Here is a 22,722-nt window from a genome sequence, read left to right on the forward strand (position 1 = left end):
AATTCACATTGAGTTTGCCTCTCAGGGTCCTTGAGGATGGTCTCGATCTCCTGACCTCGTGATCCGCCCGTCTCGGCCTCCCAAAGTGCTGGGATTACAGGCTTGAGCCACCGCACCCGGCCATTATTGTTAATTCTAATCTCTCTCCTGTTCCCAGTACTTCTCTCTTCTCATCACCAAAATTAAGCATATTACATTCAAGGGCATCACCCTTCTCCTGTCTAGAGATACATTTCTAAGTCAAACAAATCTACCTCAATAGATATGAGAAACTTCTCCTTTAATACCTCTCCTCAACGGGGTCAAAAGAATCTTAGGGCCTGGCACATGGCTCATGGCTGTAATCCCAGCACCACTTTGGGAGGCCCAGGTGGGTGCATCATTTGAGGTCAAGAGTTAGAGACCAGCCTGGCTAACATAGTGAAACCCCATCTCTACTAAAAATACAAAAATTAGCCAGGCATGGTGGTGTGCACCTGTAATCCTAGCTACTCAAGAGGGTGAGGCACAAGAATCACTTGAACCCAGGAGGTGGAGGTTGCAGTGAGCCAAGATCCCACTACTGTACTCCAGCCTGGGCAACAGAGCGAGACTCTGTCAGAAAACAAACAAACAAACAGAATCTTAGAATGGCTTGGTGTAAGGTTGGGGAATCCCAGATAAATGGTTCATCATGACCAGGTTAAACAGTTATTTCATCTTCTGCAGTGATGAGTGTGAATCTTCCAGTTGTATTCCTGATGTGGAACTAAAGAACTGAATACCACAACTGTAAGAAGAGCGTACATGAACTTTGTCCTTGGCCTGTTTTCAGGTGAAATTTAATAGCTCATTGAAATGGAGCTCTGGGAAAACATTGCAACATATTTAATACTTAAGATGTAGCAAGAATGGTATCTCTCCTGTTATTCACATAGTATTTTAAAGGACCTTTCACATAGGCCTTGTGTCCTTGTCACTCTTTTTTTTTTTTTTTTTTTTGAGACAGAGTCTCGCGCTGTCACCAGGCTGGAATGTAGTGGCACAATTCTGGCTCGCTGCAACCTCTGCCTCCCTGATTCAAGCAATTCTCCTGCTTCAGACTCCCAAGCAGCTGGGATTACAGGCATGTGTGACCACCCCAGGCTAATATTTGTATTTTTAGTAGAGACGGGGTTTCACCATGTTGGCCAGGATGATCTTGATCTCCTGACCTCGTGATCTGCCTGCCTCGGACTCCCAAAGTGCTGGGATTACAGGCGTGAGCCACCATGCTCTGCCAGCTGTAAACTCTTTGAGGGTAGAGTACGTACTGTGTTCATAATTGTGTCTCATAGTTCTTAGTACAGTGCCTTTCCCACAGCATCTGATTAATGATTTTTTCATGAATAAATGAATGAATAAAAGAAATAAAAGGATGTCTTTATATGATCAATATCAATCTAGCTCAAGTAGTAGTGAGTCAGTTTCAGTCATTTTGAAGCAAGAAAATACTTAACAGGAAATACCAGGACAAGAAGAAGAATATGATGATTTCTAAAATCTTTGGTTAGTTCTGCATCTGAGGTTACATGGATCTGGCAGCAGAGTTTTAAGTACATTTCCATATGACATTCTGAGTGTGATTTGATGTTGGAATTTTAAATCCTCTCTGTTCCATGCTTGACGGAGTACTTTCTCTAAAATTAACAAAATACAAAAGCTACACCTGATTGTCTTAAAGGATGCCTGTATTTAAATAGAGAAATTATTTTTATGGCTAAGATAAGAAAATCATATAAATAGAAAATGTCCCATGTAGGTAATATGATCTGTCAAATAATTTTACAGTTTTTTTCTTCCCCCTCAGTTTCCTCCTGCTGCCCTGCCCCTGCATCTCTGTCATGAGGGAGAAACTGTTACAATGCTCACAGTGTGTGGACTCTGTCTTGGATAATGAGTTCAAGGAACTACATTTTTTTTTTTGTTTTTGAGATGGAGTCTCGCTCTGTCACCCAGGCTGCAGTGCAATGGCATGATCTCAGCTCACTGCAAGCTCTGCCTCCCAGGTTTAAGCAATTCTCCTGCCTCAGCCTCCCACGTAGCTGGGATTACAGGTGTGTGCCACCACACCCAGCTAATTTTTGAATTTTTAGTAGAGACAGTGTTTCACCATGTTGGCCAGGCTGGTCAGCCTCCTGAAGTGCTGAGATTATAGGTGTGAGCCACTGCACTCGGCCTTGAAGGAACTACTTGTTAAGTCCCTACTTTTAGTAGGTCTGAGGAAAGTGTTAACTTCTTATGGAAGTGGTCACAGATCTTGTCTGTTTAGGAGACACCACTTTCACTATTCAGGTGCCGTTCACACATGTTCAAAAATTGTGGGATGAGGAGAGAGAAGGAAGAGTGGCTTTTATGCCACCAGATCCCCACTCTTTTTATTATCACAGGTGCAAAATGTCCCCATCTCCTGCCCAATGGGAGACACCACTAGATCTGGTGGTCTGATGAGATCTCCTCTGATGCTCAGCTTGTGTGCTCATCGGCACCTGTCAGGGAACTCCACAGCTGTACAGATGAGTTCCAGGCCCACTTCCCCAGAGCAGGCTGGCTCCCTGTGGTCTCTCTCTCCTCACAGCAGGCTTCCAGGGCCTTTTCTCTTGGTAATTGTCAGTTCCTGAAGATAAGCACGTAGGCCCTTTTTACTTTTAGACTTTACTGTTAAACAAAAAATAGCAGCATTAGGAAATCACAAGCCTCAGACCCACTTCCCATTCTGGAAGCCCCTTGGGATGTAGTTTTTAATCCCTTGTGTTGGGCTTTCTTTTCTTCCTGACTTCTTCCCCCTTCTCCCATTAAAGGAAAAATTCGTTCTCAAGGAAACCGCATTCCCAGCACGTAGGCCTGAAGATGCAGGGTATGGCGAATGGTCCATACTTTTTTGTTTCAGCCTGGGAGCTCACATCTATGGGGGATGTCCTCAGGTTATTAGCTCTGAGACATTTGGGGGCATTTCCTCAAAGCTTTCATTTTCTTTAGCAATCCAAATAACATTATCTCATCCAGTGTGAAGTGTTCATTGAGCCTTCCTTCCCCTAAATTCAGCATAAGTCATAACCATTCTAGACTGTGACAGTGTATAATTTGCCCAAATGTGAATTCACTATTATTTGATTGGTAAAAATCGCTTGATTAGTAAAGAATGATGGTAAATTGGCCTGGCTCCTGAGATTCTCTGGCAAAGTCCATGCTGGCTTGAGTTCTCTGTAAGTTGACTTTAGATGACATCTTTCACGTTTGGAAAACTATTCCGGACATGAAATAAGAAACTGTGAGTCACACAATCAACATAATACTAGGCTTGGGCCATGGCTGCTTTTAGAGTATTGTGTTTTAGTGCTCATTTAATTACCCGTTTGCTATGAAAGTTGGCAGTCCTGACTTTCCTCTTCAATGTAAACAAAATAATATTGTCTAATTCCTTTGCTACTTATTGCCATCATAGCAGAAACTCATAAATTTTATTTTAAAAACAGAGTTAGATTTTCCTCGTAATAGATCTAAAAGAGGTGAAATTGAATGTTCCTTTTGCAAGCAAACAAGCTTCTGTCACTACTAGTAAGAAAAGTATTATAACTAAAGAAGAATCTAAAGAGAGGTTTTTTTATCAGTCATGACACTTGGGTGAGTTGACAGCCTAGAGTCTAGATATCAGCTTTGGCAGTCTGGAGATTTGGTATCTTCAGGTTACTGACTGCTGAGTGAACTCAGGGGTATTGACTGCTATTAACTGGTCAGTATATTCTCTGTAGTGCAACAGAGTCTATATGGGAAATCAAATGACAATCCAAAGTTTGCTTGGTGAGCATGATGTCACAGCCAAAGGGAGTTGGATGGTCTGAGTGGCATGTGTCACAGCCCCAGGGGCAGAATGTCCTCCTCTCCACTCCAGAGACAGTGTTGTAGAGCAGAGCTGATTGCTTGTCCTCTTGGCTTGCCTAGTGATGGAAACTGAGCATGAATAGCCTCTCTTGTTAAAATTGAACACAAAACCCTCTAAGGTTTGAGCATGTGAGAGGTCTGGAAGACGAGACTGTGCATACAGTTACCAACTTTTCCTCCTGGATTTTCCGTCTCCTGCCAGTTCCTTCTCTTTGACTTTGGGTATTCTTCACCATCTTCAGCCCCAGGATATATTGTACCCTCTAAAAAACTGGTCAAAGGGAAGCATCAGACCTCTTCCTATGGTTCTCAGTACAGCTGAGATAGGCTGCAACAACCAATGAGTGTCTTATTAAAATTAATAGAAAGCTGAAGGATACAAACATGTACCAAAACTGTAAAAAGTTGATGGTTGATGGAGAATAAATTTCTGTACTGGAGCTCGCAGCAAAAGGTTGGGAAATTTAAGCCAAGCAATTAGTCATGACCAGGTTAAACAATGACTTCATTTTCTAAAGTGATGCCTTTTCAAAGAGTACTGCCCTTTTGAAAGCATCTTTACCTCTGCCAGGCAGCTACAACTGAATAGCTTGCATGTCCTTTATTAGCCTGCTTTACTTTTGCAGATGGCTAATCTCATTTTTAACAGATTCTTATACAGCTCATTCTTAGGGTTGCACCATTTCTCACATTGTCCTCAAATTCTGAGAAGAGTCATAAGAATGCCTTCTTTTTCTGGCTTGTTTAGGCTATCTTTATGAAGGCATTTAAAGATATTCAATATTGTTTACAATCAATAGCAGCATTTTTTTTTCTTTTGATACAGGGTCTTGCTCTGTCACCCAGGCTGGAGTGCAGTGGCCCATCATAGCTAACTGTAACCTTGAATTCCTGGGTTCAAGCGATCCTCCTGCCTCAGCCTCTCAAGTAGCTAGGACTACAGGCACACACTACCACACCTGGCTAAATTATTTTATTTTTGCAGAAACAGGGTCTTGCTATTTTGCCCAGACTTGTCTTGAACTACTGGCCTCAAATGATTGTCCCACCTTGGCCTCCCAAATCACTGGGATCGGACCTGAGCCTAACCCAGCAATTTTGTTTTTGTTTTTATTTCTGAGGCAGGGTCTCACTGTTACCCAGGCTGGAGTGCAGTGGTGTGATAATGGCTCATTGCAGCCTTGACCTCCCTGGCCTCAGGTGATCCTCCCACTTCAGCCCCCTGAGTAGCTGGGACTACAGGTGTGTGCCATCATGCCCAGCTAATTTTTGTAGCTTTTTTTTTTTTTTGGTAGAGATGGGGTTTCGCCATGTTGTCCAGGCTAAGCCATTGTTTTTCAAGTTCAAATTGTTTCATTTTTGGCCAATAGGAAGGAGCCTGTTTATGTGAGTCTTGTGTCCTTTTGACTTGACCCCATTAATTGTGAAACATTTCCTGTCTTTTTGAGGTCATCAAAATGTTTCAGGGTCATCTTGTACTTTTTCTGACCCAAACCTGGAATCAGTCACTCCTCAAAGGAACCTTAGTTCCTTTGAGTGGGGAATGGTTTTTAGAGACCATAACCAGGGTGCTGGGAGTGTTCATTGCTGCTGAGTTGTCCTTACTTCTAAACCTAGTCAATGGCTGTATATATTTTTTTGAAAAGAAAAAAAAATGAGTTCATACTAGTGTTTCCCATGTAAATATATTATTGTAATATTTTAAGGAAAACTTAATTACTTTGGTTGTACACTTATATTTTCTGTTACCCTGAAAATATCTTGGCTCCATTTGATATTAGCATAATTATTTTTTTGCTTTATCCTGTAGTTAAGAATTTAAGAAATATGAATATTATTAATAAGAATACTACTGAATGAAATGTAAAATTTCTTTGCAGTTTTATTTGCTCTAGGAATATGTACCACTGTCCACTGTTGATGTACAGTCATAGTATTGTGTTCTATGTCAACTTAAGAGAGAGAATTATTTGTTTCTGTGTTCTTATGCTATCAGTGGGATAGTCCATTAGATTGATTTGTTTCCATTAATTTTCAATTGTTAGAGTTTTCTTTTACAATTTAAAAATACTTTATTCATTTATAGTCAGGTACTAGGTCTGTTGCTCAGGCTAGAATGCAGGGGTGCAGTCATAGCTCACTGCAGCTTTGAACTCCTGGTTTCAAGCCATCCTCCTGCCTTGACCTCCCAAAGTGCTAGGATTACAGGTGTGAGCCACTGTAACTGGACTATTTTATGTATTTTCAAAATTTGTTTTAATTTTTATGTTTTTTTAAGAGATGGGAGTCTTGCTGTGTTGCCCAAGCTGGCCTTAAACTCTTGGGCCTAAGCAATTTTCCCACCTCAGTAGCTGGGACTATAGGCATGCTGCTCCATCATCCTGGTTTTTTAAAAAAAATTTAATTTGTTAATATTATTCCAGAGCCAAAACTACAGAAGGCACATCAAGAGAGGACTCAGTTTTCTGTTCTTGTCTCCTCCACGATGTTCCTTCTCCCATACAAGTTTTCTAATTTGTTTTTTGGTTTATCCATCTAATGTTTCTTTTTATAAATATTAGCAAACACAAATACCTTTATATCTCCCCCCCTACACCCTTTCTTTCATCCATTTTAATGGTAAATATTCCATTGGTGAATATTACCGTTTGAGAATGACTTTTTTTTTTTTTTTTTTTTTTTTTTAAAAACCATAATGATGGGCAGTAGTTCAGAACTACTGAAGTCTGGCTGGAGAGATGAGGAACTATTACTGTTTAATACTGCTTGAAATGGGAACACTTTTTTTCTGGAAGCCCATTTTTCTAAAAGAAACAATCATGTTTTTTCTTCATTTTCTCCGCGCCTCTAATCTGCCAGGAAATAATTCAGCGCATTTCGTGCTGAAGCATGTGCCTCGCCGCCTGTGGTTGGGTCACCGTCCTTTCTGAGGCTGCTCGGAGGAGGGAGAGGACGCTTGCCCTCGCGGGTGTTCTGCCCCTGAGACTGATGCTCCTTGGTGCTCTCTCTGTTCCCCTCCCAGATCTTGGGAGAAGCGCGGACATCTCTGTTTCTGCTTTTGGTCCCCGAATGCAGTTGCTCGCCCACCGGCTCCCTGCCTCTGGCGCTCCTGGGCGCGGGGGAGTTGGGGCCGCCCCGCCTGCGCACGGCGGTGCCGGGATTGGGGGCGGGCGCGCCGCCTCCGTCTCCCGCGTGCTCGCTCTCTCGCTCACTCGCTCCCGCCCTCCCCGCCTTGAGCGATCTCCTGCCTCAGCCTTGCAGGCTCCGCACTGCAGATGCCCGCGGCTTCCCTGTGCTCGGCGGCTCCCGCGGTGCCCCGCAAGTCCCCGTGACCTTCCAGCACTTGGCCGTGCCCTCCCTGCTCCCAAGGGTCTGTCAGCCGCGGACACTCACCCAGCTCGGCGAGCGCAGCCGCTCAGCCGGTGAGGCAGCGGGGACCGAGACGGACGGTGGCCGCGCCAGAGCCTGGGGCGCTCCCGGATGCGGCAGGACAAGCTGACCGGGTCTCTGAGGCGCGGGGGGAGATGCCTGAAGCGGCAGGGCGGCGGTGTGGGCACGATACTGAGCAATGTGCTCAAGAAGCGCAGCTGCATTTCCCGGACCGCGCCCCGGCTGCTCTGCACCCTGGAGCCGGGTGAGGACCCAGGGCTGCAGATGGGGCGCTGGAAAGTAGCGCTGGGGCTGCCCGCGCTTCTGTCTTAGCCTGACTCCGTCTAGGCCGGGGAGAGCCGGGGAGAGTCCGCTTGCCACCCGGTGCTGGGCACTGCGTTGGCACCTGCAGGGCGCAATCGGTCTGGAAGGGCAGAGGGCAGATGGGGGCCTGGGCGGGGCAGCGGCCTCCCCAGGCACGGAGAACCCGCTGTTTCCACCCACTGCCCGCGGACCCCCACCCTGCGGCCTATGCGCTCGGCCTTCTCGTGGCGGGGAAGTGCGGGTGGCTGCCCGGGCCATCAGAGGCCGCACCACCTATTGTGTTCCAGGCTCGCAGGAAGTCAGACCTTGCGAGAGGTGGGGGCGGAGAGACGCACAGGTTTGACACTGGAGGTCGGAGGGGGAAGGCAGTGACTGCAAAGGCAAAATTGGGTGTTATTTTCCCAAGCGTCCCTTCAGCGTGAGTGCCGGAGTCAGCTTGAACCGGAGCCTGTAATTTGTGAGTGAGGGTGGGGAGCAGCAGGAGATCCTTTTCATAGGTGAGGTCCGGGAAAGAGCCTGGCCGTGCTAGGCAAGGCCCTTCCTGCCGTCAGCCTGTGTTTACCCATCCCTGCTTCTCCAGGCTGCATAACTCTGCGTCTGCTCTATCACCAGGCATCCCTCCCCGGGATTTTAAGAGCCCAGCCCTAGCGCGGGCTCCTGGGCACGGAGGTTTCTGGCAAGGAGTGGCCGCAGAGGGAGTTGGCTGTACTCTCACTGGTGCTTGGCGCTCACCTGTTCCCTGGAGTGGCACCGGCTGGGCTCCAGACGGGTTCGCGGTCTCTGGTCCCCACCCCCCAACGCCTTGGGGACCTGCTGTAGTGCCGCAGGAGAATCGAGGCGCGGAGTCCCAAAGGGTGGGATGCGGCTCTGCCTTTCCCAACCTCGTGGTTTCTTTGTTTTTCTCCCCTAGGAAGTGTCTAGTTGCAGAGGCTGTAGTCTTTCTTCACCATCTTCCTTTACCTCTTTTTTTTTTTTTTTTTAAATCTCCTTCCCACGTTAAAAGTAAATGTTTTGTATTTCTGAATCCGGAATAGCCGTGATTATCAGATGAAACATAAACCTTTTCTCTGCCTGTATTCTGTTAGAAGAAAAGGGGGGTGAAAGTGACCTGGTTTAAGCTTTTGCATGCAGGTGGCGAATCAATTTCAGTTAAATCCTCTTGCTCATTTTTGATCATGAGAGGATAGTTGTGGTTTTGGCCAACTAACCCCTGCTGGGTTTCACTATGGGAAGGCAATCGGCATGATGCCCAGCAGGTGCCCCGGAAAAGTTAGAAGAGCACATTGGTCAGACATACAGGGAATCCTTGTAGTGCGGCAAGAATAAGTCAGCGCGGGACCGAATTTCCTGGTCTTTGTTATCAAGCCAACGTCAGGAATATACGCTCCTCCATTCAGCACCTCGCGTCTGGACAGCACCCTCACTTCTAGGTCTTGTTTCAACTTGCCTTAAAGTGTGCGCTGGGCTGGAAATACTCCTGTGGCCATTGTATCACTGTTCTACGTTTGGGCAAGACTTCGTTTAAACCACCTCAGAGAGAGGCAGATCCATGGGGTACTTAATATTCCTTCGGAGAAAAAAAAAAACCTATCTGTCCAGGCAGAGTATGGTTATGGCCCTGAAGCTTTAAAAAGAAATATCAAGGCATAGATTGGATGCCTGGGATTCTCTGTCACAGCTTACTTTGGAAACCTAGGACCCGACTCATGCATTTACAGTGCTCTTCCAGGGTTCCAAGAAGAACACCTACATACTGTCATGGGCTTGCGAAAATCAGCTACATCTCTTTCCAGCTTCTTGACTTCACGTATACATATTTTTAAAAAGACCAGTCTGCTTGATTACTTACTATTATTTCATAAATTCCGAAGATTGTTCCTATTCATACCAACCTCTAAGAAGTGGAAGTTGTGGAGAAGTTTTCAGTACACCTAATCTGCTATCAACAATCTTAGAAACAAAAATGCCATCATTTGATTTTTGCAATTTGTAAAATTTAATGTTATTGATAATATTTGGCATTTCGTGGGCCTTGAACTTTTGAGCAATAATTCCTTTAAAAAGTGGGGCTGGGTGCAGTGGCTCATGCCTGTAATCCTAGCACTTTAGGAGGCAGAGGCAGGTGGATCACTTGAGGTCAGGAGTTTCAGACCACCCTGACCAACATGACGAAACCCTCTTCTACAAAAAATACAAAAATAAGCTGTGCGGGGTGGCACGTGCCTATAATCCCAGCTATTTGGGATGCTGAGATGGGAGGATTGCTTGAGTCCAGGAGTCCAAGGCTGCATTGTGCTATTACTGTGCCTATGAATAGCCACTATACTTCAGCCTGGGTGATACATTGAGACTCTGTCTCTTAAAAAGAAGAAAAGGAATTGAGACTGAGATAGGTTAGATAAATTGTTTCAGTCTAGGAACCAAGTCGAATGGAGGACTGTGTGACTCCAAGCTTGCCGTAACATTTTTTTGTTTTTGTTTTTGTGGTACTCCAGGCATCTATGTAAACCACCATCATATGTAGTAAGGCACATTCTATTGCTGTAGGATATTTTCCTATTTTAAGAATCAATATGCTTACCTTTTAGCAAAATTGACTAAAATTTAGTAAAGATACATACTTTAAAAAAATTTGTGATGATCCAGCAGAATCAAGCTTTTACTTGTATTTTTGATATAACTTGTTATAGTCTCCAAAAATAACATCTATTATGTATTTCTCTTTCAGGAGTTGATACTAAGTTGAAATTCACTCTTGAGCCATCTTTAGGTCAAAATGGTTTTCAGCAGGTAACTTTGGTTTTGAAAAGACTCTTCTTTTGGGGGTACCAACAGGGCAGGCACATTGAGATATATTCTCAAAGTGGAAATAATGTATTCTTTGATATGAATATGAAGACTAGTCACTTCAAAAATATTTTGGGTAAAGTAGCCTTTGAGCTACAAGTGACCTGGGTTTATATTTGCAATGACAAATTTTGCACTTTCTATTAATGGTACATGTGTGAAAAAAATTTAGAGTGAATAAATTTCACACCTGTACCATAATGTCTATTATTCTGAACCTCATAAGATATATTTTGGCTTATTAACCAGAGCTTCCCAGCCATTCTGTGTGTACTGCAAAGGGATCACAGATGTGTTAAGGGTGCCCAAGGGATGGGACGTGGCACAGTAATAGCCATGGACTGACTGATCAATTCTGTCTGAAAGAAGCTTTGACTGTTTACCCCATTGTGCTGTGCAAATTTCAATGCATTCTATGAATGTCAAGATGGGAAAAAGATTGAAAAGTGCTTGTCTAGGTCACTGTGATCACCTCCTGGGATTTCTTCTTTGTTCCTAGTGGTACGATGCTCTCAAGGCAGTTGCCAGGCTATCCACAGGAATACCAAAGGAATGGAGGAGAAAGGTAAGGGGGACTCATAGAGCTAGAATACAGAAGGATCATCTCTGCCCTTCTTTAAAGCCTCTGGAATGTCAAAAAATATATTCTAGGTTTAGTTACTTGAAAACCTGTCTTGATTATTCATTCATGCAATAAATAATTATTGATTATTCTGTGCCAAGTAATGTTCTAGGTACTAGGGATAGAGCAGTGGAAAAAAACAGACCAAAGTTTTTTGTCCTCATGGAGCTTACACTGAATAAAATATAAAGTATGTCAGATGGTAATAAGTGCCATGGATAAAAATGTAGAGAGAAATAAAGAGCATTGAGGAGAAAAGGGGTAAGGAGGTGGAATTTTAAATAGCAAGGTGACATTCGAATAGGCCCCTGAAGGAGGTGAGAAGCCAGCCATGCAACTACCTGGGAGGAGATACTCCAGGCAGAGGGAACAGCCAACGCAAGCACCCTCAGCCCTCAGGTGGGAGCATCTCGCATCTGGGTTGTATTCAAGCAAAGATGGGATGGGGCAGGGTGGGGTGGGGCGGGGCTGGGGCACAGTGAACAAAGGGGGAAGAAATAGGAGAGGGGGTCATAGAGGTAATGTGGTGGGTTGAGGGGGTGGCAGATCATGGAGAATCTGGGAGGCTACCACAGGTCTTGGGCTTTTGCTCCGTGTGAGCTAGGAAGCACTGGGAAGTTTTGAGCAGGGGAGTGACATGATCTGACTTTTATTATGAATGGGCTACTCTGGGTACTGACTTGAGAATATGAGAGACAAGGGCTGAAATAGGGAGACCAGTAGAAGACTTGCAGTAGCTCAGGCAACAGATACATCAGGGTTGTGGTAGTGGAAATGGAGATCCTAGATATATTTCGAAGACTGAGCTCACATGAATTCCTGTTGGATTGAATATAAGGTTTAAAAGGGATGTAAAAGATGACTTCAAGATTTTGGCCTGAGTGATTGGGAGGTAGAATTACTGTTTACTCAGATGGGAGGAGCAGGTGTGTGTATGTCTGTAGGGGGGATGCTGGAGTAAGTGATTGGTTTTGGATCTGTTAAGGTTGAGATGCCTATTAGATATCTAATTTGAAGGTATCAAGTGAGCATTTGGATATATGCTTCTGAGGTTAGGAGAGAAGTCTGGCCAGATATATGAATCAACGTTTATTCCTGCTAAATCATGTTTAGATACCAAAACTTGAAATACATGCTTAGGATATTGATTTATAAGCCTAATCTTTATATTTCTAGAATTTGAAAATGGAGGGTTCCTCAAAATATTCATAAAAATGACATTATGAAATACAACTTTCAGAAACAGATTTTCTGGATAAAATAATCAAAGGAGTAAAAATATCCAGTGGCTCTTTTTAAAAACTTATTCATTATGGGAGCCCATCTGTCAGTTTTGTGTATGTGTGTGAGAGGGATGGTTTAAAGGCAGAAGCCACTCCATGGTGAAAAAAAGCCCCATTCACCATGAGTGACCAGATGGCTCTTGCTCAAGTATGGAGAGCAATTGAGAGTCAAGTAAAACAAGCTTATGAGATTATACAGGTTATTCAATGAACAGAAATAAAATTTGAAAATCTTCTTGGTTTGTCTTCCTAACAGTATCCCTAATGCCTGGATTGCTGCTTGACACATAGTAGGAACTCAACAAATATTTATTGAAAGAGTAAATGAAAGGCTCTAAATGGTACAAATCAGTAAAGCAAAAATTTCCATGAAGGTCTTGTAGATTTCTACTTATGAGCAAAATCTGGTCTAGGGACACTTCCCATTTTCTTGTTGAATGCAATAACTACTTTCTAATAAAGGTGAAATTATATATTCTACTTTGGCATTCTCCTTTGTCTGTGTAATATTTTAGGTTTGGTTGACCTTGGCAGATCATTATTTGCACAGTATAGCCATTGACTGGGACAAAACCATGCGCTTCACTTTCAATGAAAGGAGTAATCCTGATGATGACTCCATGGGAATTCAGATAGTCAAGGTAATGACCCTGAACTTGGCCTGTCATCCTAATACAGAAGAAAGACTCTAAGAACCAGTTGCTTTTTGGACAGAGGATCGAATGATCTCTACCTTCTGGTTTGAATGTCTGTATATTTTCTGCCTTCTCATTTCTTTTTTTTTTTTTTTTGAGACGGAGTCTCGCTCTGTCGCCCAGGCTGGAGTGCAGTGGCCGGATCTCAGCTCACTGCAAGCTCCACCTCCCAGGTTTACGCCATTCTCCTGCCTCAGCCTCCCGAGTAGCTGGGACTACAGGCGCCCGCCACCTCGCCCGGCTAGTTTTTTTTTGTATTTTTTAGTAGAGACGGGGTTTCACCGTGTTAGCCAGGATGGTCTCGATCTCCTGACCTTGTGATCCGCCCGTCTCGGCCTCCCAAAGTGCTGGGATTACAGGCTTGAGCCACCGCGCCCAGCCTGCCTTCTCATTTCATTGGCTTTTTCATGGGGAACCTTGACAATGTATTGTCTGCATAAATTTAAATGTTACCAGTAAGAAGAAAATGTTTGCAAATGAACTTTCATTCATATTCAACTTATTAATTTTCCTCACACTATAGGAAGGACCCTTTATCATGGGTCAATAATGCTGACTGGATTTTTATATAAAAGTCACTGATTGAAAAAGTTAGTTAAGTATATTTCATATGAGAATCATTTGGTTCTTATTAGGGTCTTTCATAGTTTCTTAACTGCCCATTTCTAAAGACAGGTTCAGAGGTGGGGTCTACTTCCAACCAAATACTTGTGGGTTCAAGCCAGCTGTGTAGGCAGTGGCTTGCTTACCTGGATTATTACAGTTGAACAGAGCCTGGTGCTAAAAGCCAAGGATACTGATTCTGTTTGATCCCAGTATTATCCTCTTACATAAGGCTCTAGAACATGGTTTTTGATTTTATATGAGTACATTACAGTGTGATACTAAGCTGGGGTTTTAAAAGGAAAGTTGTTTCATCCAAATTTTGGCCACCTCAAGATGGCTAATGTTTTGGCATATTTGGAGATTTTTTTAAAGGAGGAAGTACTAACTAAAATCAGCTACTTTCTGTTCTAACTTGGTCTGTTTCAGACAAATGCTAAAAAAGTTATGCAATTTTACATTGTGTACTAAAAAGCCTTTGCATTATTCACATTTAAGTTATATATTTGGAATTTTAGGATATGTTTCACAGAGATGAAGTATCTCATATTTGAAATGTTTCCTTTTTGTCTAACTGGTGAATTAAGGCAATGCACTTTTTGTAACAATCATCTTATTAAGAGGATCTTTTGTTATCTCATTGAAGTGAATCTTACGTCAGTTAATGACTTCAACTCTTGAAAATTATAGTCCCTGCTTAGTAATTAAATTATAGATATTGCCTTCATTAAAGCATAGCAAGTATTTCTGTCTTTCTTATATAAATTCATAAAATAATTTGAATAGAATGATTTTTCTCTCTATAATCACATTTTTTGCTATTTTGATTTCACTCCTTTATGTTATTTAGAGTTTTGATAGCTAAATATTATACTTTATTTATAGAAAGGAAGAATGTTACCCTCAATCATACATGTATTGTGATGGCTATTGATTGTTTTATCTGAGAAATATTATTAAAACAAATTATCAATTTATATGAAATTATAATGTAATTATTGTTAATTCTGAGCTACTTTTTGTGGTAATCCTGGAAACATTTTAAGTTGAAAATTTGCCTGACTGAAATTCCCTTTGGAAATCTCTCTTAAACAACATATTACAAAATATTATGAAAAAGAAAGCTAAAAATGCATTTTGGCTCATATGTATAAAAACATACACATTTTTGAAAAATAAAATTATGATGATAATTTGATTCTGTTTATTGAGTCAAAAAGTAAGGGTTTTTTTGGAAATAATATTAGGAGTTGTTTTTGAAAATGTTGTTTCCCTTCCATTTTAGGACCTTCACCGCACAGGCTGTAGTTCTTATTGCGGCCAGGAGGCTGAGCAGGACAGGGTTGTGTTGAAGCGGGTGCTACTGGCCTATGCCCGATGGAACAAAACTGTTGGGTATTGCCAAGGCTTTAACATCCTGGCTGCCCTAATTCTGGAAGTGATGGAAGGCAATGAAGGGGACGCCCTGAAAGTGAGTAGCAGGCTCTAACAAAGGCAATGGACATTCTTCTGAGAGTGAGAAATTGGAACTATAATCTCTCTTCCTTGATGTCTCATCCTTTTCCAAGGTGTTTGTCACTCCTTTGTAATGACCTATGATAGCATTTCCTCCAGGTTAGAGTAATGCCAAGTGACAGACTTATGTAGCTGCCAACTGTGAGGCAAATGATTATGTGTTTAGTATCATTTATAAGACAATATATTTTAAAGCAAGTTAAATATTAATTGTATTGGTTATTCATTGCTATTCAACAAATTAGCTGCTTAAAACAGCAAACATGTATTATCTTACAGTTTCTTTGCGTCAGAAATCTAGGCATAGCCTAACTGCCTCAATGACACATCGCTGTGGCGGTTAAACTGTTGGTTGGCGTTGTGGTCTCATCTAAAGTCTCATTTTGGGGTGGGCGTTGGCTTTCAAGTTCGTTTATGTGGTTGTTGGCAAGATTTAATTCCTCACAGGCTGTTGGACTGAGGCCCCAGTTCCTTGCTGGCTGTTGACTGGAGGCCTTTTATAGTTCCTTGCCATGTGGGCCTCTCCATTTCCCAACCCAGTGGCTGGCACCCCCAAAGTGAGCAAGAGAGTAAAAGATAGTGAGCAAGGCAAAAGAGTTTAAGTTCCAGATTTGTAGCCAAATATCAGAAGTGTCATCCCACTATATTTCCATGTTCTGTTCTTGAGAAGCCAGTCACCAGGTTCAGCTCATAGTCAAGGGGAAGGGCTCATATAAGGGTGTGACTGTGTTGTGTTAGAACTGCCTCCCACACCAGTTACGCTTCATTCTGATTGGATTGCATTATTGGGCTGCTTTACTCTTTCATATTTGGAGCAAGATATGGAGGAGTTGGACTGAGAGTGAGGGTCTATGGAAGGTGTTTGCATGGAGAAGCATTATGGAATTGACTTACATTAATATCTTTTAATCTTTGATGCCTAGGACCTTTATTAGTTAAATTTTAAAAATGTGTTGAGATGGGGCACTAGTGATTTAAGCTCATTGGTTTGCATGTGAGTCAGTGAGTCACCAGAAATAGAGTGCTTAGGAGAAATGAAACATTTTAAATGTGGAGGCTAATGCCTATTTGCTTAAGGCAAAGTGGGGTTACTAATTCATATTTGAACCTTTAAACTGCTCTTGATTGCAATGCTTTGTGATGTATGAGATAGATACTTAGTTTTTGTGTTCAAGAACCGCCCCCGCCGCAACCCTACTCCCAACAACTTGTGTTTGACTATGGTGAATACCTTATTGATGCTGTCAATCACTGATTAATGTGATGTGGAAAAATAAACAAATGTTCCTCTTGGAACATATCATGGTGGACTAGTTATAAATCCAGCTTGACATGATCTAAATCTGTGTTCAACCTCTCACTTTTTCCATTGATGTATTTAAGGAAGCAGCTTTGAAGTTACTTGTTCATCACAAAGGCGGGGGTAGGAGAGGGAGGAAGGCAGTGACAGATACATGACTTTAAGATGTTTTTATTAAGAAGGAATTTTGTTTGCTCAGTCTGTCAGCTTTCATCAGTTTTTTTCCAGATGTAATTGGTATGACTATAAAATGGGAATTTTCTTTAGAGCAACTGGAATAAGTGAATCAAGTTGGGGGGTGGGATGGAGATGTCCAGGGAAGGAAGTGCACATCCCAATCAAATTATAAAAGGGCTCAGTAATACTTGAGGAACTAGAAATTAAAAACTCACTTGTAAATATGGATTAAAGATGAGAAACTGAATATTTCAGCCCCCACGAAAAAGAGCTCCATGCAATGAGATGATGTCATCATCCTTTAAGGGTGTGTAGATCTTGTGTTTAGACATTTAACATGCAGAGGAAGGTTGGCTTCATGAAGAAGGAATATTTTCCTTCGACTTCTGATGTCGAGGAAAATATTGTATGTCTGTTTTTCCAGCATAGACTCTACAAGTCATAATTACTAGGGAAATACATAGTTTATTAGAAATAGGTGAACCATTTTTCCTGCTATTAGCACTTAAGTTTTTACTTAGCAAATCTTTTATTTTTGTTAAAAATTCAGAGCTCTCCCATTATTTAGCCAAATCTTTTTTTTTTTTTTTTTTGAAGACAGAGTCTTGCTCTGTCACCCAGGCTAGAGTGCAGTGGCATGATCTTGGCTCATTGCAACCTCCGCCTTCCAGGTTCAAGCAATTCTCCTGCCTCAGCCTCCCAAGTAGCTGGGATTACAGGTACACGCCACCACACCGAGCGAAGTTTTGTGTTTTTAGTAGAGATGGGGTTTCACCATGTTGGCCAGGCTGGTCTCAAACTCCTGACCTCAGGTGATCCTCCTGCCTCAGCCTCCCAAAGTGCTGGGGTTACAGGCGTGAGCCACTGTGCCTGGCTTTTTTTTTTTTGGATCTAAGATTTGACCTTGGAAATACAGTGGTGGGTGCTTTGAGTGAGCTGGCTCTATGTCTTCACTTCAGACATTGAGATGCCTTCAGATAGAGAATTTCACTGTCACAGGAATTAGTATGATAATTGAAGAATTTTTTTTTTTTTGCTTGTTTTCACATAATTTTGAGGAATCATAATTTCGAGGAATCATAATTTCTCAATAAAAACCAAATATCTTTCTCGGCACTACATATCTTATCCTTAGATGAAAAATACAATAGTTGTCAGTGTATGACCTTTATGTCTGCATTCATGATCCTGTAAATTCCTCTAATTCTGATCCATAGAGTGCTAGGTTCCTGCAAGTGTACTCTGCCATGCTGAAACTTGCTCTCCTCATCAGCTGCTGCCTCCCAGAACCTCCTCTCCCCGCAAAGACAGAATTTACTCCTTTTCTTGTTGCTGAGCTCCTATTTCCAAGATGATGTTACATTTACCTGGTAAATTTTATCCTAACATAAGAAGACTAAGGCCCAGTGGGTCTGGCCACCTTATAACAAAGGAGAAGGTCCTCCTCGAGAGCATGCCCCTGCCCTACTGACTCAAAACTATGAGCCTGAAAAGTAGAAATTATAAGCTGAGGAGGAGGGAAAAATGGGCCCTTGGCAGGGCAGGGAGATTTTTTTTGGGCAGGGGTGGGGGGGGGTGGAAATGGAGTTTTACAGTATCCTGAATGTCAAAATGTGAGATAGCTACTTTTCTACCAACATAGAGCCCATTATGTATATAGAACCAGTTATGATTTTGTTCTTAATTTTGTTTTCCTGGTGTTTTGGGGAAGGAGCTGGTCTTTTAGGGAGTGGGTCAGGTACAGCATGCCAGACCTTTTAAGAATGAAGCCGGCTGAATTAGCACCTGGATACTCTTCAGAGAACTGCAAACAAAGAAAGTGGAGGTAGTGGTTCAATGCTATTATAACTCTGAAAATATCTGACTTCTTCAATTCCACTGTACAAATGAGCCTAAACATTGAATGGAAATACATGGTTCCCGGTATTTTTGTTGGCAAGAGTTTGGTGGGAAAGAACCAGGGATTGACTTACAGACCTCATGTGTGTTTGGCTGGGTCATTCTAGAGGTTCTTGACATTTTAGGAAAGGTAATACACGTAGAAAAATCAAAATGAAAATAGCAATTTGAAGAACCTCTATAACAACCTTATGAAAGAAAGACAGATTTTGAAAAGTACTATTTGTTAAAACAAAGCATAGTTGCATTTTCCCAGGAAGTGGACAAAAAACCAACATGAGTTGCTCTAATAGCCCAGGTTGATGGTGAGTAAGTCTTGAGAGCTGCTTCAGTGGGGGTGTTTTATGATAGGCCTGCTGTTAGTTTTCATATTGAGGTTGTAAAACTGTGCTGACATCAAGGAGCCAATACTGAGGCTCTGCTGGCTGCTGCACAAGCTTGGGCTTTGTCATTTCTCAGAATGACGCTAAGGGTTGCATAATCACAGCTACTTATGGGCCGAACTCAGGTCTAGCAGCCCATCTAGAAATTTCAGACAGCAGCAGACTTGAGGTCTGAGTTGCTTAGATGATTATGTCACATGCTCCCTAGCCAGGCTGTAGGAGAGCCTTGTAAATCTGGAACATTTGGTACTGATGCATTTAAGGATAGTGTGCTTTGGCTAACAGCGTTTTATCTATTTGAATACTTATTTTCTCTTTAGGACATGTTGGGATCCCAGTTTTTACAAAGCAGTCTTAAGCTTTATCTTTTTTTTCTTTAGATTATGATTTATCTTATTGATAAGGTACTTCCCGAAAGCTATTTTGTCAATAATCTCCGGGCATTGTCTGTGGATATGGCTGTCTTCAGAGACCTTTTAAGAATGAAGCTGCCGGAATTATCTCAGCACCTGGATACTCTTCAGAGAACTGCAAACAAAGAAAGTGGAGGTAGGATTCAATGCTATTGTAACTGAAAATATTTGTCTTCTCTGATTCCACTGTACAAATGAGTCTAAACATTGAATGGAAATATATATTTCCAGGTACTATAAGAGCTTGGTGTAATGAAACAGATTTTTAGAGAATGAAAACAAAACTGAAAATAACCAAAGGCCACATGTTGAACCTCTAACTGGTCATAGTTAAGAAGTCAGTCGAGAGCCTAATACTAGTACCAGATCAACAACTGAAATGATGTACTCTGGATGGAGTACCAGGTACACATCTTACTATCTAGTTAAACTGCTCTAAGCTGGCACCAAACTTGCAGGAGTCTTTAAAACTGAGCTAAGGTACAATTTAGTACAAACTGGTTTTACCTGAACCATTAAGATTATGAAAGAGTAGCTAAGAGCCACTGCTATCTAGTGGGCATTATCCAGTTTTAGAAGTATCTGAGCTCATAGCTGTCATTATACTCACTGCTTGTACTTCCCTGGCTGTGCGTACAGAATAGTCAGGAGTTTGTTGTGTTTCCTCCAAACCAGTGGTCCCCAACCTTTTCCTTTTTGGTACCAGGGACCGGTTTCAGGGAAGACAGTTTTTCCACAGACCAGGGCTTGGGGGATGGTTTCAGGATAATTCAAGCACATTACATTTATTGTGTACTTTATATATATTATTATTACATTGTAATACATAATGAAATAATTACACAACTCACTGTAATGTGGGATCAGTGGGAGCCCTGAGCTTGTTTTCTTGCAACTAGATGGTCCCAACTGGGGGTAATGGGAGACAGTGATGGATCATCAGGCATTAGATTCTCATAAGGAGCATGAAACCTAGATCCCTCACATGCACAGTTCACAACAGGCCTTGTGTTCCTATGAGAATCTAATGATCTGACAGGAGGCAGAGCTCAGGTAGTGAGCAATGGGGAGTGGCTATAAATACAGATGAAGTTTTGCTTGCTGCTCACCTCCTGCTGTGTGACCTGGTTCCTAGCAGGCCACAGACCCAGAGACACCTGAGTGTCTCTAGGCATTTCCTTCTAAGCCATTTGAATAATCTCATTTAACTTGGCTATGCAGTATAACTGGGTGGATTTTATAATGCTTCCGGATAGGCCAATCTTCCCTGTCCCCTAGTCAGACACACTTTAGTGAGCTACATGTTTTTACCCAAGTGACTTGCACTTGGCTGTGAGGAACAACCTCAGATTCTAGTCTCTGAACAAAGATACTCCCATTGTTCATAGGTAAGGAGGAAGAAAATGAATATAGGAAAACAGACATCTTTTTGTTTACACTTAGGTAATTGTACATATTGGCTATAATTTGGAGGGAGGATCACTCTAAATATTTGAATTTTTATGTTTCATAAAAATACATACTGATCACATAAAGTCAGAGAGAGTACTATGTTTTTAATAAATTCAGAAATTTCAAAATTGGCTGGACCCCAGATCTTTAGTTGGAAATATTTTTAAATGCAATGTTTATTCTCTATTTTGGGATTTGCCAGCTATATTTCTGTTAATGATTTCTAGTTTAACTCCACTGTGGTCTGAGAACTATGTATAACTTAAGAAGTTGATAGATAATTTATAGTGAGCAATTTTATTCTTACCAAAGCAGCATTTGAATATAAGTGGGCATTATATGATTTCAAAAATCTGATGGCTTTTGCTTTTGAGAGACTGAAATCCTTTCTTTTTCTTCTATTTTTGGTGAGGAAAACTTTCTCCTTAATTTCCAGCTCACTACAATAGGTAGAGCCAAAGTAAGTTTTAGGTTAAGATTTCTGAAGTATTGTAAATATTTTGTGAAGTTCATATTTATAAAGCATACCTGTGTTTTTCCAGAAACATGGCAGGAAAAGTAGGAAGAAAGAACAAGAGTTTAGAAATATGAAGAAATCAGTCAGGAAATACAACAAATTTGAGTGGACGTGGAAGACTAGAAAAGTATCTGCATACGTGGCCAATCATCCGTTCTGAAGTAGTTGACTATGTTTGTTTTGTTTCAGGTGGATATGAGCCCCCACTTACAAATGTCTTCACAATGCAGTGGTTTCTGACTCTCTTTGCCACGTGCCTCCCTAATCAGACTGTTTTAAAGATCTGGGATTCAGTCTTCTTTGAAGGTTCAGAAATCATCCTAAGGGTGTCGCTGGCTATCTGGGCAAAATTAGGAGAGTAAGTGAGTTCCACATTCTGCTCTGTTCTGTGATGTTGAAGGTCTTAAGCAGTTTTTGTGATCTAATATGTAAAGCATCGATATTTAAGTGAAAACAGAAAGTTGTGAACTTTTAAAATTGCTTTAGCCTCCTGAAATCTCAGCAGGCTCATTGCTGGTACATGCAGTCTATTTTGGAGAAGGGGGCAGACTCCTTTAGGCCTGCAGATTCTCCCACTCCTCCTCAAGTGCTTGTGTCCTGGCTGGTTCACTCCTTGTCAGCATCTCTTTGGACCCTAGTTGGGAAGAGGGAAAGGAATTTAGGTGGCAGAGAAACTGAAAGATCTGGTTAGGAGTAGGTGAATTTGTTAGTTAATATCACAATTTAGATTATTGATGAATCTTTATTTTGTTCTGCCTTTCAGCGCTGTGATAAAATTAAGTGAGATAACAAGGTATCTAGCCTGGTAGAACACATAGAACTTCTTTCCTTTCATTAAGAATTAATACTCTGTTGGAATCTGTCACTGCCAAAACATATTACCAAATAGATTTTGCTTATATTTTTTACTGGTAGCAGGGCTGAAAAAGATAGGGTGTTTTTCATTCATCTTTGATATATTATGACTACTACATAAATTTCGTACCTTCTGGGTAATGGAAGAAGCATTAAGTGGTGAAGTTTTTACCGTTTCTATTCTGGAGCTGTAAATGACGAGTGGGTTCCCATAGACAACATGTCACAAAACCAGTAAATCACTGACACTGTTTTGTTTCGAAAACCTTTTAACTAGCCTTTGTATTTATGGTAAGTTGTTTCCTGGGAGACTTCTGGCATTTTTAACAATTTTGTGAAGAAAGATCCACCAACTATCAATTCGGGGACTTAAAAAATTATTCTTGTGTGTATTTTTAAACATCACCTAGTGTTCTCCTTTGCCTTGGTTTTGTTGTACATTGCTTTTCAGCTGGGTAAATAAATTCATCTGTATGGGATTTGGTGTGCTATTTACTTATCTCTCATTACCTCCCAGTAACTACCTCTTGCTGCAGCCATGTATTTCCAACTTACTGTATACATTGTA

At 41.7% G+C, this 22,722-nt stretch overlaps 1 protein-coding gene across 3 annotated transcripts in view; it reads left to right on the plus strand.

Annotated features, from left to right (window-relative positions):
* Window positions 1-22,722, plus strand: part of TBC1D30 (TBC1 domain family, member 30) — a 100,073-nt gene that overhangs the window by 40,264 nt on the left and 37,087 nt on the right. Inside the window, exons 1-7 of one of the 3 annotated variants that reach the window (XM_011929234.1) lie at window positions 7,074-7,534; window positions 10,322-10,383; window positions 10,940-11,005; window positions 12,861-12,986; window positions 14,929-15,114; window positions 19,298-19,466; window positions 21,489-21,657. In XM_011929234.1, coding sequence (XP_011784624.1) covers window positions 7,381-7,534; window positions 10,322-10,383; window positions 10,940-11,005; window positions 12,861-12,986; window positions 14,929-15,114; window positions 19,298-19,466; window positions 21,489-21,657 — 932 coding nt within the window. In that variant the 5' untranslated portion in view covers window positions 7,074-7,380. Of the gene's footprint in view, window positions 1-7,073; window positions 7,535-10,321; window positions 10,384-10,939; window positions 11,006-12,860; window positions 12,987-14,928; window positions 15,115-19,297; window positions 19,467-21,488; window positions 21,658-22,722 lie in introns of those variants that run through there. The other 2 variants (XM_011929233.1, XM_011929236.1) reach the window with 2 other exon arrangements.

Source organism: Colobus angolensis, unplaced genomic scaffold, assembly GCF_000951035.1.
Source record: "Colobus angolensis palliatus isolate OR3802 unplaced genomic scaffold, Cang.pa_1.0 Scaffold80, whole genome shotgun sequence".
Taxonomy (NCBI): domain Eukaryota; kingdom Metazoa; phylum Chordata; class Mammalia; order Primates; family Cercopithecidae; genus Colobus; species Colobus angolensis.